The sequence below is a fragment of the Centruroides sculpturatus genome, unplaced genomic scaffold, assembly GCF_000671375.1.
Source record: "Centruroides sculpturatus isolate CEXI.00-Female unplaced genomic scaffold, Cexi_2.0 scaffold1838, whole genome shotgun sequence".
Lineage (NCBI taxonomy): Eukaryota > Metazoa > Arthropoda > Arachnida > Scorpiones > Buthidae > Centruroides > Centruroides sculpturatus.
Genome location: NW_019386292.1, coordinates 83690 through 101884, shown reverse-complemented (window position 1 = coordinate 101884; position 18195 = coordinate 83690). Strand labels below are relative to the sequence as shown.

Below are 18195 nucleotides of genomic sequence, written 5' to 3'. Positions count from 1 at the left end.
ACACCCATGTGTAATGAACAATGTAAAAATGGAAATAATAATTAATAAGGAAAAAAATTCACATAATTTAGTAAACTTTATTAGTATCACATGTAAATGCTTTTGTGTCCTTAATTGCAAAAACACCTGACCGAAGCAACTTTCGATTCGAAAGCAAACCTGACCGAAGCAACTTTCGATTCGAAGCAAACGATTCTAACGAATCTTTGTTTCATTCGAATCGTTTGCTTCGGTCAGGTGTTTTCTTTCTCGACCTTCGCGTCAACTATAAATCATACATTATAATAGGATCATTTTGATTGTTATCACTACTGTTAATGTTTTTTAACACATAAAGTATCCAAAAAGAAATTAATCGGAAATTCTATACTCAGAACTGCAATTGTAATAATCAGATGCTTTTCTATCAGATGTTGCATTTTCTAGTATTTTATAACAATTTGTCTGTTAATGCCTTATTCGTTATCTAATTTTCAGAAATTCAATCACGCCATGCCAAACCAGTTTCCANAAGTTAAATATGAAGTGAAAAAGAAATTGTTCGATAAATGGTCCAACCATGTTTATGAGGAAATTCAAAAATATCATTTTACATATGTCAAAGTCATCCCATACTCACCATTAGCAATAGAAAATGGTTTTCGTACAGAATTTGATAGAACAAAACCAAAGATAGGAGTTTTGGTCGCAATTATGATTGGTCTTTCGATGTTTCTTAACATGAGCAATAGTTGGGTCAGAAGTAAACCTCTTCTCGGTTTAGCAAGTGTGGGTTTGGCTGTTGTATCGTCTTTTGGATTAATGGCAGCATCGGGTGTGGAAAATACTTACTGGAATGCGACTATTCAATTTTTAGTTCTTGGTAAGTAAGTCAGTGTTGCTGCAAATGTACCAAAAAATTTTGTAATACATTAAAAATTTTGTTTGTTTCAGTAACCGAGATTGACGACGCTTTCGTGTTAATAGGGTGTTGGAGGATCACTGATCACGAACATAGAGTTGAAAAACGGTTGGAAGCGACATATGTCGAAGCAGGAGTTTCCATCACACAAACTTCACTCACAAATTTCATTTCGTATTGCATCGGAATGATGGCGCCATTTCCTTTCATTCGAATCTTCAGTTATTACACTGCAACTTGCATAGTGTTTAATTTCGCATATCAGATAACGTTTTTCGGAGGATGTTTGGCATTAAGTGGATACAGAGAAAAAAGAAAAAGTTCGTGATAGAAAATTTGTGAGATATGGTAAGTTAAAATTACTTTTAAACAAGAAGCTTTATATAATAGATTTAATGTATTTCTGTGAATTTTGGTTAACTTCAAAGATCGTTACATATATACAAGATATAGGCATATATATAAATAAAAGAAAACGACGGCCACTAATGGTATTCTCTAGAGCAGTGGTTCCCAATTAGTTTTTCCTGCGTACCACTTCAAGAAAGAGCTCAAACTCGCATACCCCTTATAGATTGAATACATATTAATCCATACTAATATTATAAATTTAAAGGTAATTCTGTCCATCTGTCATTTTTTTACGTCTAAACCGCTGAACAGGTTTTAATACAATTTGGCACAGAGATAGCTTACATGTTAGAGATGAACATGGGCTACATTTTACTGCGAGAAAATATCTTACTCCCACGAGAAAATTCCATATAATAAGCTGTGGGTAGACAGGTAGTGATAAATAGAATAAGTTTTTTTCTACATTTATTACTTTTAAAATACAATTCTAATAATAATGAAAATAGCATAAGATTATTTAATTTTAATGTGACAAATGTGCACGATTATCTTTGCACAACTTTGTAAAATCTGGTCGCTTTTTGGTCAGCTTCTGTCTCGAGTCACCTTCGAGTCGACGTCGGTGACGATGTTTAGTTTTCATGTTTGTCACGGCCGAAAATCCGCTCTCGCAGAGGTATGCTCTGCAAAATGGTAGAAAATATTTTATTGCCGCTTCGCTGACATGATGATAATGATAATTGTACAATTAACACAATTTGTGTTAATTGTACAATTTTTGTTTCTTGCGTAAGAATTTCATTTAGGTATTGTCACAAATGCATTTTTTGATGAAATTTCGAAAATATTTTTAGTTATAAATAAACGAATTTGTGCATTCGACATCATGTTGTAAATTGCCGAATTTTTGATGGTCCACCATTATTTTTTGATTGCTTCATCTCGTGCATTTAAATTTAAATCGACCGATTTTAGATTGCTGCGCGTACCCCTTCGTGCAATTTCGCGTACCCCTGAGGGTACGCGTACCACTAATTGGGAACCACTGTTCTAGAGGAAGCTCCATTGTCCTTGACAGCAGAGGTTTTATAAGTTTTTTGAGATCGATGCATTTCTAATTGGTCGGGCTTTTTCTTCCCCGCTTTCCTATTGGTTCGCTTTCCTATTGGTTCCTCTTTATTACGAAATCCATGGTATCATGTTTGAAATGCTTTCCCTTTTCTTTCAAGGCGATTTTGTTTTTGGCGACATAATCTTCGAAAGGTATTGAGCAAATTTAAAAATAATTAAATTTAACAGATTTATTTTTACAGATTAAATTTAAAAATAACAGATACGTTAGGTATTAACACCTATTTTCCTCATTCACTTTTTTACACTCTGATCATTTATGTTATTTTTGTAAGTTTTTAATATAGTGTTAATCAAAATGTACATCATAAACGTAGCCGTTTGTAGTCAAAGTCTAGTCATTTTTTGGTATGGCTCTACTGCACTTCTCCAAAAATGCATCTATAACATAATTTTTTTTAACATTAGACTTTAAAACTTCACATTATATTATTTTCATCGAAATTTCCATCTTTTACATCTAGATAAGAAGCACGTCGGCATTGTAGTTTCTCCCAGAAAATGCGAATACAGCATCGCCACAGCTTTAGTCATTTTTTACGTGTAGAAAATTGGATTGTGCACAATCAACATGAATAAATAACCTTTCTGGGTTATTTATTATTTTAAATTTGAGACTTCTCACAAACTTATTAAGAACATCACAAAGAAATTTTAATAATTGATTAGCAATTTTTATTACTAATACTAGCAGGTGGGCCCGGCGTTGCTCGGGCAAAAGTAACGATAACTGAGATAAAGATTATTACGTTACAGTAAACCTTACCCGTTTTCACAGAATGCAAGAATTGGGTCCCCTTGTTTCCAGACTAATTAGAAAATTTTTAGATGGGTCTAAAAATATGTTCGATTTCCCGCAAAAATGAAAAAAACTGCATCTGCGTCTTGCACGTCGCTTTCTCTTAACAATTCCATTGTTACGTAGCATTTCCATTGTTGACACTCCCATTGTTACTTAACACTTCTATTGTTACTTAGCACTTCCATTGTTACTTAGCACTTCCATTGTTACTTAACACTTCCATTGTTACTTAGCACTTCCATTGTTAATGGAAGTGTTAAGCCTTAATCCTGTCCCTCTCCCCGTGGGGAGGAATTTCGAAAAATTTCTTCTTAGTGTGCGTTCTCCTAACGTACCCTATCTGTGTACCAAATTTCAACTTTCAACTCATAACCGTTTGGGCTCTGCGCTTATTATTATTATTATTATTATTATTATTATCAACCCGTCTCGATTATATATTAGATGCATTTCCGTGGCAAGGATTCTCTACAGCCTTATTTAAATATAATGGTAACAACAAATAGATACAAATAGATTATCTCTTTGTAGTGACCAGTGTAATCATGCATGGCTGATAAAGACCTTTGTGTCAGAAATGCATACTAGTAATAAAAGTTCTTATCACTCATCATAAAATCATTGTGATGTTCCTAATAAAACTGTGTGAAGTCGCGACACATTTATTTCCACGAATTTATTTGTTTGAAGAATCTGAATGAGACTGATAAGTCTTTCCTCCTAGTGTTAATATTTACTTTTATTAAGAGTAAATATAAATTATTAATATATAATAATAGACATAAACCTTATGATAAACCAAATAAAGTAGATTTAAACCATTTCTTATTATTATATTGGTACAGTAAATATTTTTAACGAACATTTCTCTAACGTCAAGTAAATAATAATCTTAACACAATTTTTTGTTAGTTTTAAATAGAAAATAACTTTAAAATATTTTGCAACATCTTACGACTCTCAAAAATCAGCCTGGTTCACCTATATGTCACTAATTAACTACTAGAAATTTTATAACAATTTTACATTGAAATTATCTAATATCAATCGACTTTTTCATTGCTTATTTGATATATAACTTGTGAATATTTTTATTTCAGAACGAACTGAAGAATATCCTAATGAAAATAATGCTAGAGAAGAAGAATTTACTATGGCTCTGTTTAAAAATTTATTAGGAAAAATACTGTCGAATCCCTTGGTGAAGGTAACTATTATTATAATTTTTATTATTAATTTATCGTTAGGAATTTTCGGCACATTTTTCATAAAAGACGGTGTTAAATACGAACATTTATTTGAAAAAGACTCCCTGATTACAGAAGGCATTAGAATAAATTTCAAGTATTTTACACGTTACTCATATCCTTTTCACATAATTATTAATGAAACGTTGGATTACTCAAACATAAAAATTCAAAATTCCATAAAAACTCTGTTAAGGAAATTCGAAGAACATCCCAATATCGCTGGAGAAGAATTCGCTGTATCCTGGATGAAATTCTACAAAGAATTTCAGAAAACTCCCGTAGCAAAGTTTTCTTTACAAGGTTACAATATGTCAAATGAACGAGACTTCATCGATGGGCTACGCAATGTATTTTTCAATATCAGAGCTGCTCAGTCATTTTCTAATGATGTTGTCTTTAACAGCAACAATACTCATATCCTATACAGTAGGTTTTTTATTATGGGAAAAGAATTGAGTTCGTCACAAATAGAAACAGATTTACTAAGAGATTTATTAAAAATTGCTGACGAATCCGACATTGCTGTCCTAGTGCATTGTATTAAGTCAAGTGTAATTGAACAAGGAATCATCATTCGACAAATGATTTACCAATTGTTTTGGATCACTGCTGTACTAATAACGGCAACCTTTTTAATATTCGTACCAAGCATATCGGTCTCGATTGTTGTTGCAATATCTGTAGTATGTACAGTTGTCGAAACTTTAGGTTACATGTCTCTGTGGGGGAACAACTTAGATATTATTTCAATGATGAGTCTTATTCTATGTGTAGGATTTAGCGTGAATTATCCTGCTCATATTTCCTACGCTTATTTCATGTCACATTGTAAAACAGCGAATGAAAAACTGAAAGACTCTCTGTATCGTTTAGGCTTTCCAATACTGCAAGGATCTATGACCACAGCATTAGGAATATTAATTTTATATTCTGATACATATTTTCTTTTGGCATTTGTGAAAATTGTAATTCTTGTTGCTATGGAAACTGCTTTTCACGCGTTATTTTTTATTCCAGTCATTCTGGCGCTCGTTTTTGCTATTTTTTAAAAGATTTAATTCATTTCCTATTCTAAAAGATTTAATTCATTTCCTATTCTCTCGTAATTTGGAAAGAAATTTTATGAAATTTTCAGGATAATCAGAATAAATGATCGGATAATTTTAAAAGATTTATTAATTACGTTTATTTCAATTTTACTTTGATACAAATTGTAATTAAAATTTACCAATTTTTTTCTATGTGTTTAATTTTTACACATCAGTTGTGATATTGAATATCCGCTAACGTTGAAAATATGTAACAAGTTATTATTTAAAAGTTATACGAAAATACCTTAAAGTATGTACTGTGTGTAAGTATTAAATATTCTTTATTATAGTTAAGCGGGATTTATTTGCAAAATAATTTCGAAATTCACTTTATTACACAGTATTTTTTCTTATGTAACTTAATCGCTATTTGAAAGTATTATATTGAGAACTTTTCTAATTGTCTATCCTTTATTGTTATTTTTCATATTTTCATGAATATTTGTTAAGGAATGAAAACAATACGTCTTCAAAACTTACGCAAAGGTGTATTTTCCATTTAATTGTTTTTCTGGAACGCATGATGTAACTGTAAGCCCTGTCATTATTCTATGAAATGAATGCTGTAATTGTTATCCTAATACAGTTGGAATCCTAACGTTTTGCACATTAACAATTTTTATCCGTATTTCACAATGAAGCTCTTTCGATAGACATTAAGCTTTACATCCGTCCCAATTTTGATGTTTCATTATACATTTGATTCTTGTTCTGGAGAAGATTAAGAAATTATAATGTAAATTTATTTTCTGTATTTTCTGTAATGCTTAAACATGCTGTATATAAATTTTGAGTATGTTTTGCCCAGGTGGACATTTGTAACTTATCAGTTTTTACATCTGTACACGTGTATAGATCCAACCTGGCAGAGTCGGTCATGCTAACTATACACAATAAAATAAAAGCATAATCAGAAATTTTTTAAAGCTATGCAGATGACTGTTATATATTATACAACGAGACAAATAAACTATGTAACGAGAAACTCACTAAATTCTACAGATAATGAAGTAAAACTTGAATCACAGAAACAAAAGAGTTCGAAACCAGTGTGTATTCATTTTACTATTGTTAAGTTAGCATTTTATTCACTGATGTAAACCTAATTTAGATTTTATATAAATAAACGGTTGTTTATGTTTAAAACTTCTTGAGTGCAGTTTCTTCTGTTTTTCTCTCAGTTTTTTCCATTCCTCGTCCAAACCTCGTACGCTACCACTCGCGTGACATAATGTCGCGATTTCCGAGTCCTGCAAGACTCGGCGGTGTCACATCCTGACGGGGTGTCAAAGAGACACCGACCCTACGGTTACAAAATCATATTAAAATATGTACATTTATAGTAAATGTTAATATAATTATCATAAATCCTAGAGAATGAAACATGAAAACATCTGTGTTTCTGTGATGTCGTCTTATTTAGCGGTCTTTAAGTGCTCAATATTGGTGTTTTTAGTGACGAGTAAATTTGGAGACAAGTAAATTCGACATAAGTCGCCTCTTCTGAAACGTCCTGGAACCAATTACCGACTTAAGGCGAGGTATACCTGTATTCATTATACATTCCTGTAAGTTAATCCGTGTCTCCTGCCCTAATGGTTATGAACCGTATTCTCGATTTTTACCTATCTGAGATCTGGGCTCGAGACTAAAGTTAGACAGACAGACAACAGTTAAATTATATACGTCTATAAAATTTTCAAATTGGAGCCCAAATAAATAACAAATTAACATATATAACATATATAATCATTAGTAATATGATAAAAAATAATTCATAATTAAATCATTTTTAAATTTATAATTCGTTCATTTTTATTACAATGTAAAACTATTTTTATTGTAATTTAAATAATTTAAATGATTATAAATTATATGTATTATATGTAAAAGGAACACAGTACACAGAGAAATTTCGAAATTTATTTTTTAAAATATTATTTAAAAAAAAAATCAGAAATTTCATAGTTTAATTCGTTTTCATATTCTCAGAAAGTCAGTCACAAAATGCTAAACTAGTTGAAAGCTCACTTTACACACCATCACTTCAAATAAATTGCTGTTTTTCAAATTATATTATATTATTTTATACCATTAAGGAAATTACAATAAAAAGTAATATAAATATACTGTTCTTTCTAATCTTAGTTGATCATTTCTAACGTGACATTATAAATTCGTAATTATTATATAAATTATTTGTTTAAAAATTTTAAATAATTAATTCATAGTAGACACTGTTAAAAATATTTTCCTAAATGATTCGCTTTTTAATAAATTACTTTATACAGTATTAAAATAGATTTAGAAAATAACCACTCGTTTCACTGAAGGTCGTTAATATAAGTCAAAGACTGGTTTCGCATAGAGTGGCATTTAAAAAAAAAATTGGAATTTAAACAAGCAAAACACGTGACATTATAACACAAGACACTGAACAAAAATTTTAGAAAATAATTCACTTTATTGATAGATTCCATTTTCGTTTGATCGTTTGATTTGATTCGTTTGATTTTGTTATACGTTTATAATAAATACATTTTGAGCCACAACAACGCGTGGAGGGGACTGCTATTATTTTTACTAAACATTTAATGTTTAGAAATTCATTTATCTTAAACAAAACTAAATTAATCATTCTCTTTCATAAATTAACATATTATTTATTCAATATTATATTTTTTGTGTCACGCAAATACTTACGAAATTTGGACATTTTCAAGGTTCTGCATTTTTCCTCCAGCTTAACATAATTAATAATAGTCGATATCGCAGGTGAAATATATTTAAATGTCTTAGAAGTTAAATCAAGCTTTTAATTTGACAGAAATCCAAAATATTTATAATTATAGATTATTTACTTTTTATTCAAGAAACTATAATATTTATTGAGTCAACCTATACAATAGATTAATTAATAAATATTACGTTAACATTTCTACTTTTTGGCTATACTAATCGAATATGTAATAAGTATTTATTTCCTCAATCATTAATAATGAGTTATAGCTATTTAAATGTAAAAAGTAGAAGTCCGTGTCCTCGTTTTCGATACAATCAAAATAACGTTTTAGTGTTCGTGCTCTCTGATGAGAAACTCGCGCAATGTCTTGGCTTTTTTTAGATCATGACTTTTATCAGACTAATCTACAAGTACAGATCAATTCTTCTATTGAACAGAGTACAGGTATAATATTAAACGAGATATATATAAAATGATATCTACATATGAAACAACGCTTTTCTTTCGATAGATTTTAGAACGGAAAATAACAATAATAAGAATGAAAACATTACGCTTTTTGCCATTTTATAATAATAAAAAATATCATATTTTATTTAAAAGATTTTTATAACAGATAGCCGCATTAAAATTTTATATTTAGCCAGAAAATGTAAGCCATCCGTTGCTGGTATTATACATTACATCTGCAGAGTAGGAGTTGTGCTTTTGTATGCAACGTTGCAGATAATTAACCGGATTAATATTTAAAGAAAACGAAGAAAATGACTTAATCTTCAAAATTTTAAATTAAGTATATTTATTTTTTTTTTATCATTATAAAGAACTGGACGTAATATCCGTCAACTTTCGTAGAAGCAGAGTTCTGGATTTTTGCATTATTTGGTTTTAAAGACAGTAGCCAAATATATATTATATATATATATTATAAAATAAACAATGTAAAAATGGAAATAATAATTAATAAGGAAAAAAATTCAGATAATTTAGTAAACTTTATTAGTATCACATGTAAATGCTTTTGTGTCCTTAATTGCAAAAACACCTGACCGAAGCAACTTTCGATTCGAAAGCAAACCTGACCGAAGCAACTTTCGATTCGAAGCAAACGATTCTAACGAATCTTTGTTTCATTCGAATCGTTTGCTTCGGTCAGGTGTTTTCTTTCTCGACCTTCGCGTCAACTATAAATCATACATTATAATAGGATCATTTTGATTGTTATCACTACTGTTAATGTTTTTTAACACATAAAGTATCCAAAAAGAAATTAATCGGAAATTCTATACTCAGAACTGCAATTGTAATAATCAGATGCTTTTCTATCAGATGTTGCATTTTCTAGTATTTTATAACAATTTGTCTGTTAATGCCTTATTCGTTATCTAATTTTCAGAAATTCAATCACGCCATGCCAAACCAGTTTCCAGTTTACTTTACTTACATTACAAATAAATCGCTATTTTCAAAATAATATAATATTATTTTATATAATTAAAAAATAATAAAAGTTAAATAAATAATCTGTTAATTTTTCACTTCACGTGATTATGTTTAACATGGCGTTATAGATTCATAATTATTATTTGAATTTTTTGTCAAAAAGTTTTAAATAATTATTAAGAGAAGAAAGTGTTAAAAATATTTTCTTAATTTAGTCGATATTTCATAAATTGAAGTTTATTATTTTATACAATAATAAACTACAGTTTAAAAAACACGCAAGTCATATCACTGAGAGTCGCTAAAGGAAATCGAGAAAGGGTTTAAAACAGCGTAGATGTAAAGATAATTTGGATTTAATCAAGGAAAACACTTGCCATTATAACAAAAAATACACGACAAAAATTGTAGAAAATAATAAATTCTATTGACGCATTTCCTTTTCGTTATATCATAAAAAATTTTTATGAATATTATATACAAAATTAGATACTCATACAAATTAATATCGTGCAGCGTGAATAATATCATGAGTAGTCATTTTCGCAATGTAATATGAAGATGAAAATAACACATTTTAAGCACGAATAATCAAACTTGCTCTTTTACCAAAAATTCTAAATTATACGAAAATAACAGATCTCATAGCAAAAATATTGTGTTGTATATCAATATTAATCGTTACAGTATATATAACAACTTTATTTTTTTTAGTAATTAATAACTAATCCTTGCCCTCATCCTAACTACATTTCGAGTTAAAAAATTATTAATTATTTTTTAACAAATCAATATTAATTATTGTGTACTTCAATAGAATGAGCGTAATAAAAACTTTTTATAAAATATTTAATCCAGGTTTATCAGTCTAAACTATGACATTGCTGCGACACATTTTTATCGAAATTCAAGATATCAAATTTTTTAACTTTCATAGCATTGGATTAAGAAAATAAATTATATTTATGTATAATCATAATAATAAATAAATACTAATGAGATGCGAAAATTATTTTCCTAAACTGTAACAATCATCGAAATATAATTATTTTATGTTTTTATTTGATTTTAATCGTATAAAATGATATAATATAATATGGAAAACTACTCATTTGTAATTAAAGTCGCCAATGCTAAAAACTTGTTTCACATTGCATGAATGATTTTCTGAAAAATAGAAAAAGTTATAAGCTACGACACGCAAATTTAATGATAGAAGAATAAGGAAAATGTATAATTGGAAACGTATGGCTAGTAATTTAAAGAAATTGTTGTTCAGATCATACAATTTCTGTTCGTTGGGCTGCAACTTAAAAAAAATCTTTAGACCTATAAACTTCCACTGTCGCCTGTCTGTCCATTCGACTTTGTGTCTGTCTTCACTTAATCTCGAGAACAAAGTTAGAGAGATAAATAACGTAAGCAAACTGGCACGCGCTACATGACATTCGAATACGAAAATATTTTGCAATTTTTTGCCAAGAAATTTTACTATTAATGCGAAATACTATTCAAATTTATCGCTTTTGCCAGCTCAGCTTGCTCGCTTCGCTTTAATAATTAATATTAATTTAACTTATNTATTATTATTATTATTATTATTATTATCAACCCGTCTCGATTATATATTAGATGCATTTCCGTGGCAAGGATTCTCTACAGCCTTATTTAAATATAATGGTAACAACAAATAGATACAAATAGATTATCTCTTTGTAGTGACCAGTGTAATCATGCATGGCTGATAAAGACCTTTGTGTCAGAAATGCATACTAGTAATAAAAGTTCTTATCACTCATCATAAAATCATTGTGATGTTCCTAATAAAACTGTGTGAAGTCGCGACACATTTATTTCCACGAATTTATTTGTTTGAAGAATCTGAATGAGACTGATAAGTCTTTCCTCCTAGTGTTAATATTTACTTTTATTAAGAGTAAATATAAATTATTAATATATAATAATAGACATAAACCTTATGATAAACCAAATAAAGTAGATTTAAACCATTTCTTATTATTATATTGGTACAGTAAATATTTTTAACGAACATTTCTCTAACGTCAAGTAAATAATAATCTTAACACAATTTTTTGTTAGTTTTAAATAGAAAATAACTTTAAAATATTTTGCAACATCTTACGACTCTCAAAAATCAGCCTGGTTCACCTATATGTCACTAATTAACTACTAGAAATTTTATAACAATTTTACATTGAAATTATCTAATATCAATCGACTTTTTCATTGCTTATTTGATATATAACTTGTGAATATTTTTATTTCAGAACGAACTGAAGAATATCCTAATGAAAATAATGCTAGAGAAGAAGAATTTACTATGGCTCTGTTTAAAAATTTATTAGGAAAAATACTGTCGAATCCCTTGGTGAAGGTAACTATTATTATAATTTTTATTATTAATTTATCGTTAGGAATTTTCGGCACATTTTTCATAAAAGACGGTGTTAAATACGAACATTTATTTGAAAAAGACTCCCTGATTACAGAAGGCATTAGAATAAATTTCAAGTATTTTACACGTTACTCATATCCTTTTCACATAATTATTAATGAAACGTTGGATTACTCAAACATAAAAATTCAAAATTCCATAAAAACTCTGTTAAGGAAATTCGAAGAACATCCCAATATCGCTGGAGAAGAATTCGCTGTATCCTGGATGAAATTCTACAAAGAATTTCAGAAAACTCCCGTAGCAAAGTTTTCTTTACAAGGTTACAATATGTCAAATGAACGAGACTTCATCGATGGGCTACGCAATGTATTTTTCAATATCAGAGCTGCTCAGTCATTTTCTAATGATGTTGTCTTTAACAGCAACAATACTCATATCCTATACAGTAGGTTTTTTATTATGGGAAAAGAATTGAGTTCGTCACAAATAGAAACAGATTTACTAAGAGATTTATTAAAAATTGCTGACGAATCCGACATTGCTGTCCTAGTGCATTGTATTAAGTCAAGTGTAATTGAACAAGGAATCATCATTCGACAAATGATTTACCAATTGTTTTGGATCACTGCTGTACTAATAACGGCAACCTTTTTAATATTCGTACCAAGCATATCGGTCTCGATTGTTGTTGCAATATCTGTAGTATGTACAGTTGTCGAAACTTTAGGTTACATGTCTCTGTGGGGGAACAACTTAGATATTATTTCAATGATGAGTCTTATTCTATGTGTAGGATTTAGCGTGAATTATCCTGCTCATATTTCCTACGCTTATTTCATGTCACATTGTAAAACAGCGAATGAAAAACTGAAAGACTCTCTGTATCGTTTAGGCTTTCCAATACTGCAAGGATCTATGACCACAGCATTAGGAATATTAATTTTATATTCTGATACATATTTTCTTTTGGCATTTGTGAAAATTGTAATTCTTGTTGCTATGGAAACTGCTTTTCACGCGTTATTTTTTATTCCAGTCATTCTGGCGCTCGTTTTTGCTATTTTTTAAAAGATTTAATTCATTTCCTATTCTAAAAGATTTAATTCATTTCCTATTCTAAAAGATTTAATTCATTTCCTATTCTCTCGTAATTTGGAAAGAAATTTTATGAAATTTTCAGGATAATCAGAATAAATGATCGGATAATTTTAAAAGATTTATTAATTACGTTTATTTCAATTTTACTTTGATACAAATTGTAATTAAAATTTACCAATTTTTTTCTATGTGTTTAATTTTTACACATCAGTTGTGATATTGAATATCCGCTAACGTTGAAAATATGTAACAAGTTATTATTTAAAAGTTATACGAAAATACCTTAAAGTATGTACTGTGTGTAAGTATTAAATATTCTTTATTATAGTTAAGCGGGATTTATTTGCAAAATAATTTCGAAATTCACTTTATTACACAGTATTTTTTCTTATGTAACTTAATCGCTATTTGAAAGTATTATATTGAGAACTTTTCTAATTGTCTATCCTTTATTGTTATTTTTCATATTTTCATGAATATTTGTTAAGGAATGAAAACAATACGTCTTCAAAACTTACGCAAAGGTGTATTTTCCATTTAATTGTTTTTCTGGAACGCATGATGTAACTGTAAGCCCTGTCATTATTCTATGAAATGAATGCTGTAATTGTTATCCTAATACAGTTGGAATCCTAACGTTTTGCACATTAACAATTTTTATCCGTATTTCACAATGAAGCTCTTTCGATAGACATTAAGCTTTACATCCGTCCCAATTTTGATGTTACATTATACATTTGATTCTTGTTCTGGAGAAGATTAAGAAATTATAATGTAAATTTATTTTCTGTATTTTCTGTAATGCTTAAACATGCTGTATATAAATTTTGAGTATGTTTTGCCCAGGTGGACATTTGTAACTTATCAGTTTTTACATCTGTACACGTGTATAGATCCAACCTGGCAGAGTCGGTCATGCTAACTATACACAATAAAATAAAAGCATAATCAGAAATTTTTTAAAGCTATGCAGATGACTGTTATATATTATACAACGAGACAAATAAACTATGTAACGAGAAACTCACTAAATTCTACAGATAATGAAGTAAAACTTGAATCACAGAAACAAAAGAGTTCGAAACCAGTGTGTATTCATTTTACTATTGTTAAGTTAGCATTTTATTCACTGATGTAAACCTAATTTAGATTTTATATAAATAAACGGTTGTTTATGTTTAAAACTTCTTGAGTGCAGTTTCTTCTGTTTTTCTCTCAGTTTTTTCCATTCCTCGTCCAAACCTCGTACGCTACCACTCGCGTGACATAATGTCGCGATTTCCGAGTCCTGCAAGACTCGGCGGTGTCACATCCTGACGGGGTGTCAAAGAGACACCGACCCTACGGTTACAAAATCATATTAAAATATGTACATTTATAGTAAATGTTAATATAATTATCATAAATCCTAGAGAACGAAACATGAAAACATCTGTGTTTCTGTGATGTCGTCTTATTTAGCGGTCTTTAAGTGCTCAATATTGGTGTTTTTAGTGTAAATGTTAATATAATTATCATAAATCCTAGAGAATGAAACATGAAAACATCTGTGTTTCTGTGATGTCGTCTTATTTAGCGGTCTTTAAGTGCTCAATATTGGTGTTTTTAGTGACGAGTAAATTTGGAGACAAGTAAATTCGACATAAGTCGCCTCTTCTGAAACGTCCTGGAACCAATTACCGACTTAAGGCGAGGTATACCTGTATTCATTATACATTCCTGTAAGTTAATCCGTGTCTCCTGCCCTAATGGTTATGAACCGTATTCTCGATTTTTACCTATCTGAGATCTGGGCTCGAGACTAAAGTTAGACAGACAGACAACAGTTAAATTATATACGTCTATAAAATTTTCAAATTGGAGCCCAAATAAATAACAAATTAACATATATAACATATATAATCATTAGTAATATGATAAAAAATAATTCATAATTAAATCATTTTTAAATTTATAATTCGTTCATTTTTATTACAATGTAAAACTATTTTTATTGTAATTTAAATAATTTAAATGATTATAAATTATATGTATTATATGTAAAAGGAACACAGTACACAGAGAAATTTCGAAATTTATTTTTTAAAATATTATTTAAAAAAAAAATCAGAAATTTCATAGTTTAATTCGTTTTCATATTCTCAGAAAGTCAGTCACAAAATGCTAAACTAGTTGAAAGCTCACTTTACACACCATCACTTCAAATAAATTGCTGTTTTTCAAATTATATTATATTATTTTATACCATTAAGGAAATTACAATAAAAAGTAATATAAATATACTGTTCTTTCTAATCTTAGTTGATCATTTCTAACGTGACATTATAAATTCGTAATTATTATATAAATTATTTGTTTAAAAATTTTAAATAATTAATTCATAGTAGACACTGTTAAAAATATTTTCCTAAATGATTCGCTTTTTAATAAATTACTTTATACAGTATTAAAATAGATTTAGAAAATAACCACTCGTTTCACTGAAGGTCGTTAATATAAGTCAAAGACTGGTTTCGCATAGAGTGGCATTTAAAAAAAAAATTGGAATTTAAACAAGCAAAACACGTGACATTATAACACAAGACACTGAACAAAAATTTTAGAAAATAATTCACTTTATTGATAGATTCCATTTTCGTTTGATCGTTTGATTTGATTCGTTTGATTTTGTTATACGTTTATAATAAATACATTTTGAGCCACAACAACGCGTGGAGGGGACTGCTATTATTTTTACTAAACATTTAATGTTTAGAAATTCATTTATCTTAAACAAAACTAAATTAATCATTCTCTTTCATAAATTAACATATTATTTATTCAATATTATATTTTTTGTGTCACGCAAATACTTACGAAATTTGGACATTTTCAAGGTTCTGCATTTTTCCTCCAGCTTAACATAATTAATAATAGTCGATATCGCAGGTGAAATATATTTAAATGTCTTAGAAGTTAAATCAAGCTTTTAATTTGACAGAAATCCAAAATATTTATAATTATAGATTATTTACTTTTTATTCAAGAAACTATAATATTTATTGAGTCAACCTATACAATAGATTAATTAATAAATATTACGTTAACATTTCTACTTTTTGGCTATACTAATCGAATATGTAATAAGTATTTATTTCCTCAATCATTAATAATGAGTTATAGCTATTTAAATGTAAAAAGTAGAAGTCCGTGTCCTCGTTTTCGATACAATCAAAATAACGTTTTAGTGTTCGTGCTCTCTGATGAGAAACTCGCGCAATGTCTTGGCTTTTTTTAGATCATGACTTTTATCAGACTAATCTACAAGTACAGATCAATTCTTCTATTGAACAGAGTACAGGTATAATATTAAACGAGATATATATAAAATGATATCTACATATGAAACAACGCTTTTCTTTCGATAGATTTTAGAACGGAAAATAACAATAATAAGAATGAAAACATTACGCTTTTTGCCATTTTATAATAATAAAAAATATCATATTTTATTTAAAAGATTTTTATAACAGATAGCCGCATTAAAATTTTATATTTAGCCAGAAAATGTAAGCCATCCGTTGCTGGTATTATACATTACATCTGCAGAGTAGGAGTTGTGCTTTTGTATGCAACGTTGCAGATAATTAACCGGATTAATATTTAAAGAAAACGAAGAAAATGACTTAATCTTCAAAATTTTAAATTAAGTATATTTATTTTTTTTTTATCATTATAAAGAACTGGACGTAATATCCGTCAACTTTCGTAGAAGCAGAGTTCTGGATTTTTGCATTATTTGGTTTTAAAGACAGTAGCCAAATATATATTATATATATATATTATAAAATAAACAATGTAAAAATGGAAATAATAATTAATAAGGAAAAAAATTCAGATAATTTAGTAAACTTTATTAGTATCACATGTAAATGCTTTTGTGTCCTTAATTGCAAAAACACCTGACCGAAGCAACTTTCGATTCGAAAGCAAACCTGACCGAAGCAACTTTCGATTCGAAGCAAACGATTCTAACGAATCTTTGTTTCATTCGAATCGTTTGCTTCGGTCAGGTGTTTTCTTTCTCGACCTTCGCGTCAACTATAAATCATACATTATAATAGGATCATTTTGATTGTTATCACTACTGTTAATGTTTTTTAACACATAAAGTATCCAAAAAGAAATTAATCGGAAATTCTATACTCAGAACTGCAATTGTAATAATCAGATGCTTTTCTATCAGATGTTGCATTTTCTAGTATTTTATAACAATTTGTCTGTTAATGCCTTATTCGTTATCTAATTTTCAGAAATTCAATCACGCCATGCCAAACCAGTTTCCAGTTTACTTTACTTACATTACAAATAAATCGCTATTTTCAAAATAATATAATATTATTTTATATAATTAAAAAATAATAAAAGTTAAATAAATAATCTGTTAATTTTTCACTTCACGTGATTATGTTTAACATGGCGTTATAGATTCATAATTATTATTTGAATTTTTTGTCAAAAAGTTTTAAATAATTATTAAGAGAAGAAAGTGTTAAAAATATTTTCTTAATTTAGTCGATATTTCATAAATTGAAGTTTATTATTTTATACAATAATAAACTACAGTTTAAAAAACACGCAAGTCATATCACTGAGAGTCGCTAAAGGAAATCGAGAAAGGGTTTAAAACAGCGTAGATGTAAAGATAATTTGGATTTAATCAAGGAAAACACTTGCCATTATAACAAAAAATACACGACAAAAATTGTAGAAAATAATAAATTCTATTGACGCATTTCCTTTTCGTTATATCATAAAAAATTTTTATGAATATTATATACAAAATTAGATACTCATACAAATTAATATCGTGCAGCGTGAATAATATCATGAGTAGTCATTTTCGCAATGTAATATGAAGATGAAAATAACACATTTTAAGCACGAATAATCAAACTTGCTCTTTTACCAAAAATTCTAAATT

At 28.6% G+C, this 18195-nt stretch overlaps 2 protein-coding genes and 1 long non-coding RNA gene across 3 annotated transcripts; all 3 read left to right on the top strand.

Moving 5' to 3' along the window:
- Positions 1-2230: 2230 nt before the first annotated feature.
- LOC111614440 lies at positions 2231-4320 on the top strand. The gene is made up of 3 exons (XR_002754932.1): positions 2231-2376; positions 2485-2518; positions 4289-4320. It is a non-coding gene; the product is annotated as an uncharacterized LOC111614440 (long non-coding RNA).
- Positions 4321-4341: 21 nt separating this feature from the next.
- LOC111614443 (patched domain-containing protein 3-like) lies at positions 4342-5487 on the top strand. Its single transcript, XM_023355820.1, has one exon. The coding sequence runs from the start codon at positions 4342-4344 to the stop codon at positions 5485-5487; it is 1146 nt and encodes a 381-aa protein (XP_023211588.1).
- Positions 5488-8634: 3147 nt separating this feature from the next.
- LOC111614442 (patched domain-containing protein 3-like) lies at positions 8635-13202 on the top strand. Its single transcript, XM_023355819.1, has 2 exons — positions 8635-8716; positions 12004-13202. The coding sequence occupies exons 1-2, from the start codon at positions 8635-8637 to the stop codon at positions 13200-13202; spliced, it is 1281 nt and encodes a 426-aa protein (XP_023211587.1).
- The last annotated feature ends 4993 nt before the right edge of the window (positions 13203-18195 follow it).

Coding starts and splice junctions, on each gene's coding strand:
- LOC111614443 (XM_023355820.1), top strand. CDS start 4,342: ATGGCTCTGTTTAAAAATTTATTAGGAAAAATACTGTCGAATCCCTTG.
- LOC111614442 (XM_023355819.1), top strand. CDS start 8,635: ATGTCTTGGCTTTTTTTAGATCATGACTTTTATCAGACTAATCTACAA. Junction 8,717..12,003: donor TTCTATTGAACAGAGTACAG/GTATAATATTAA, acceptor TTTTTATTTCAG/AACGAACTGAAGAATATCCT.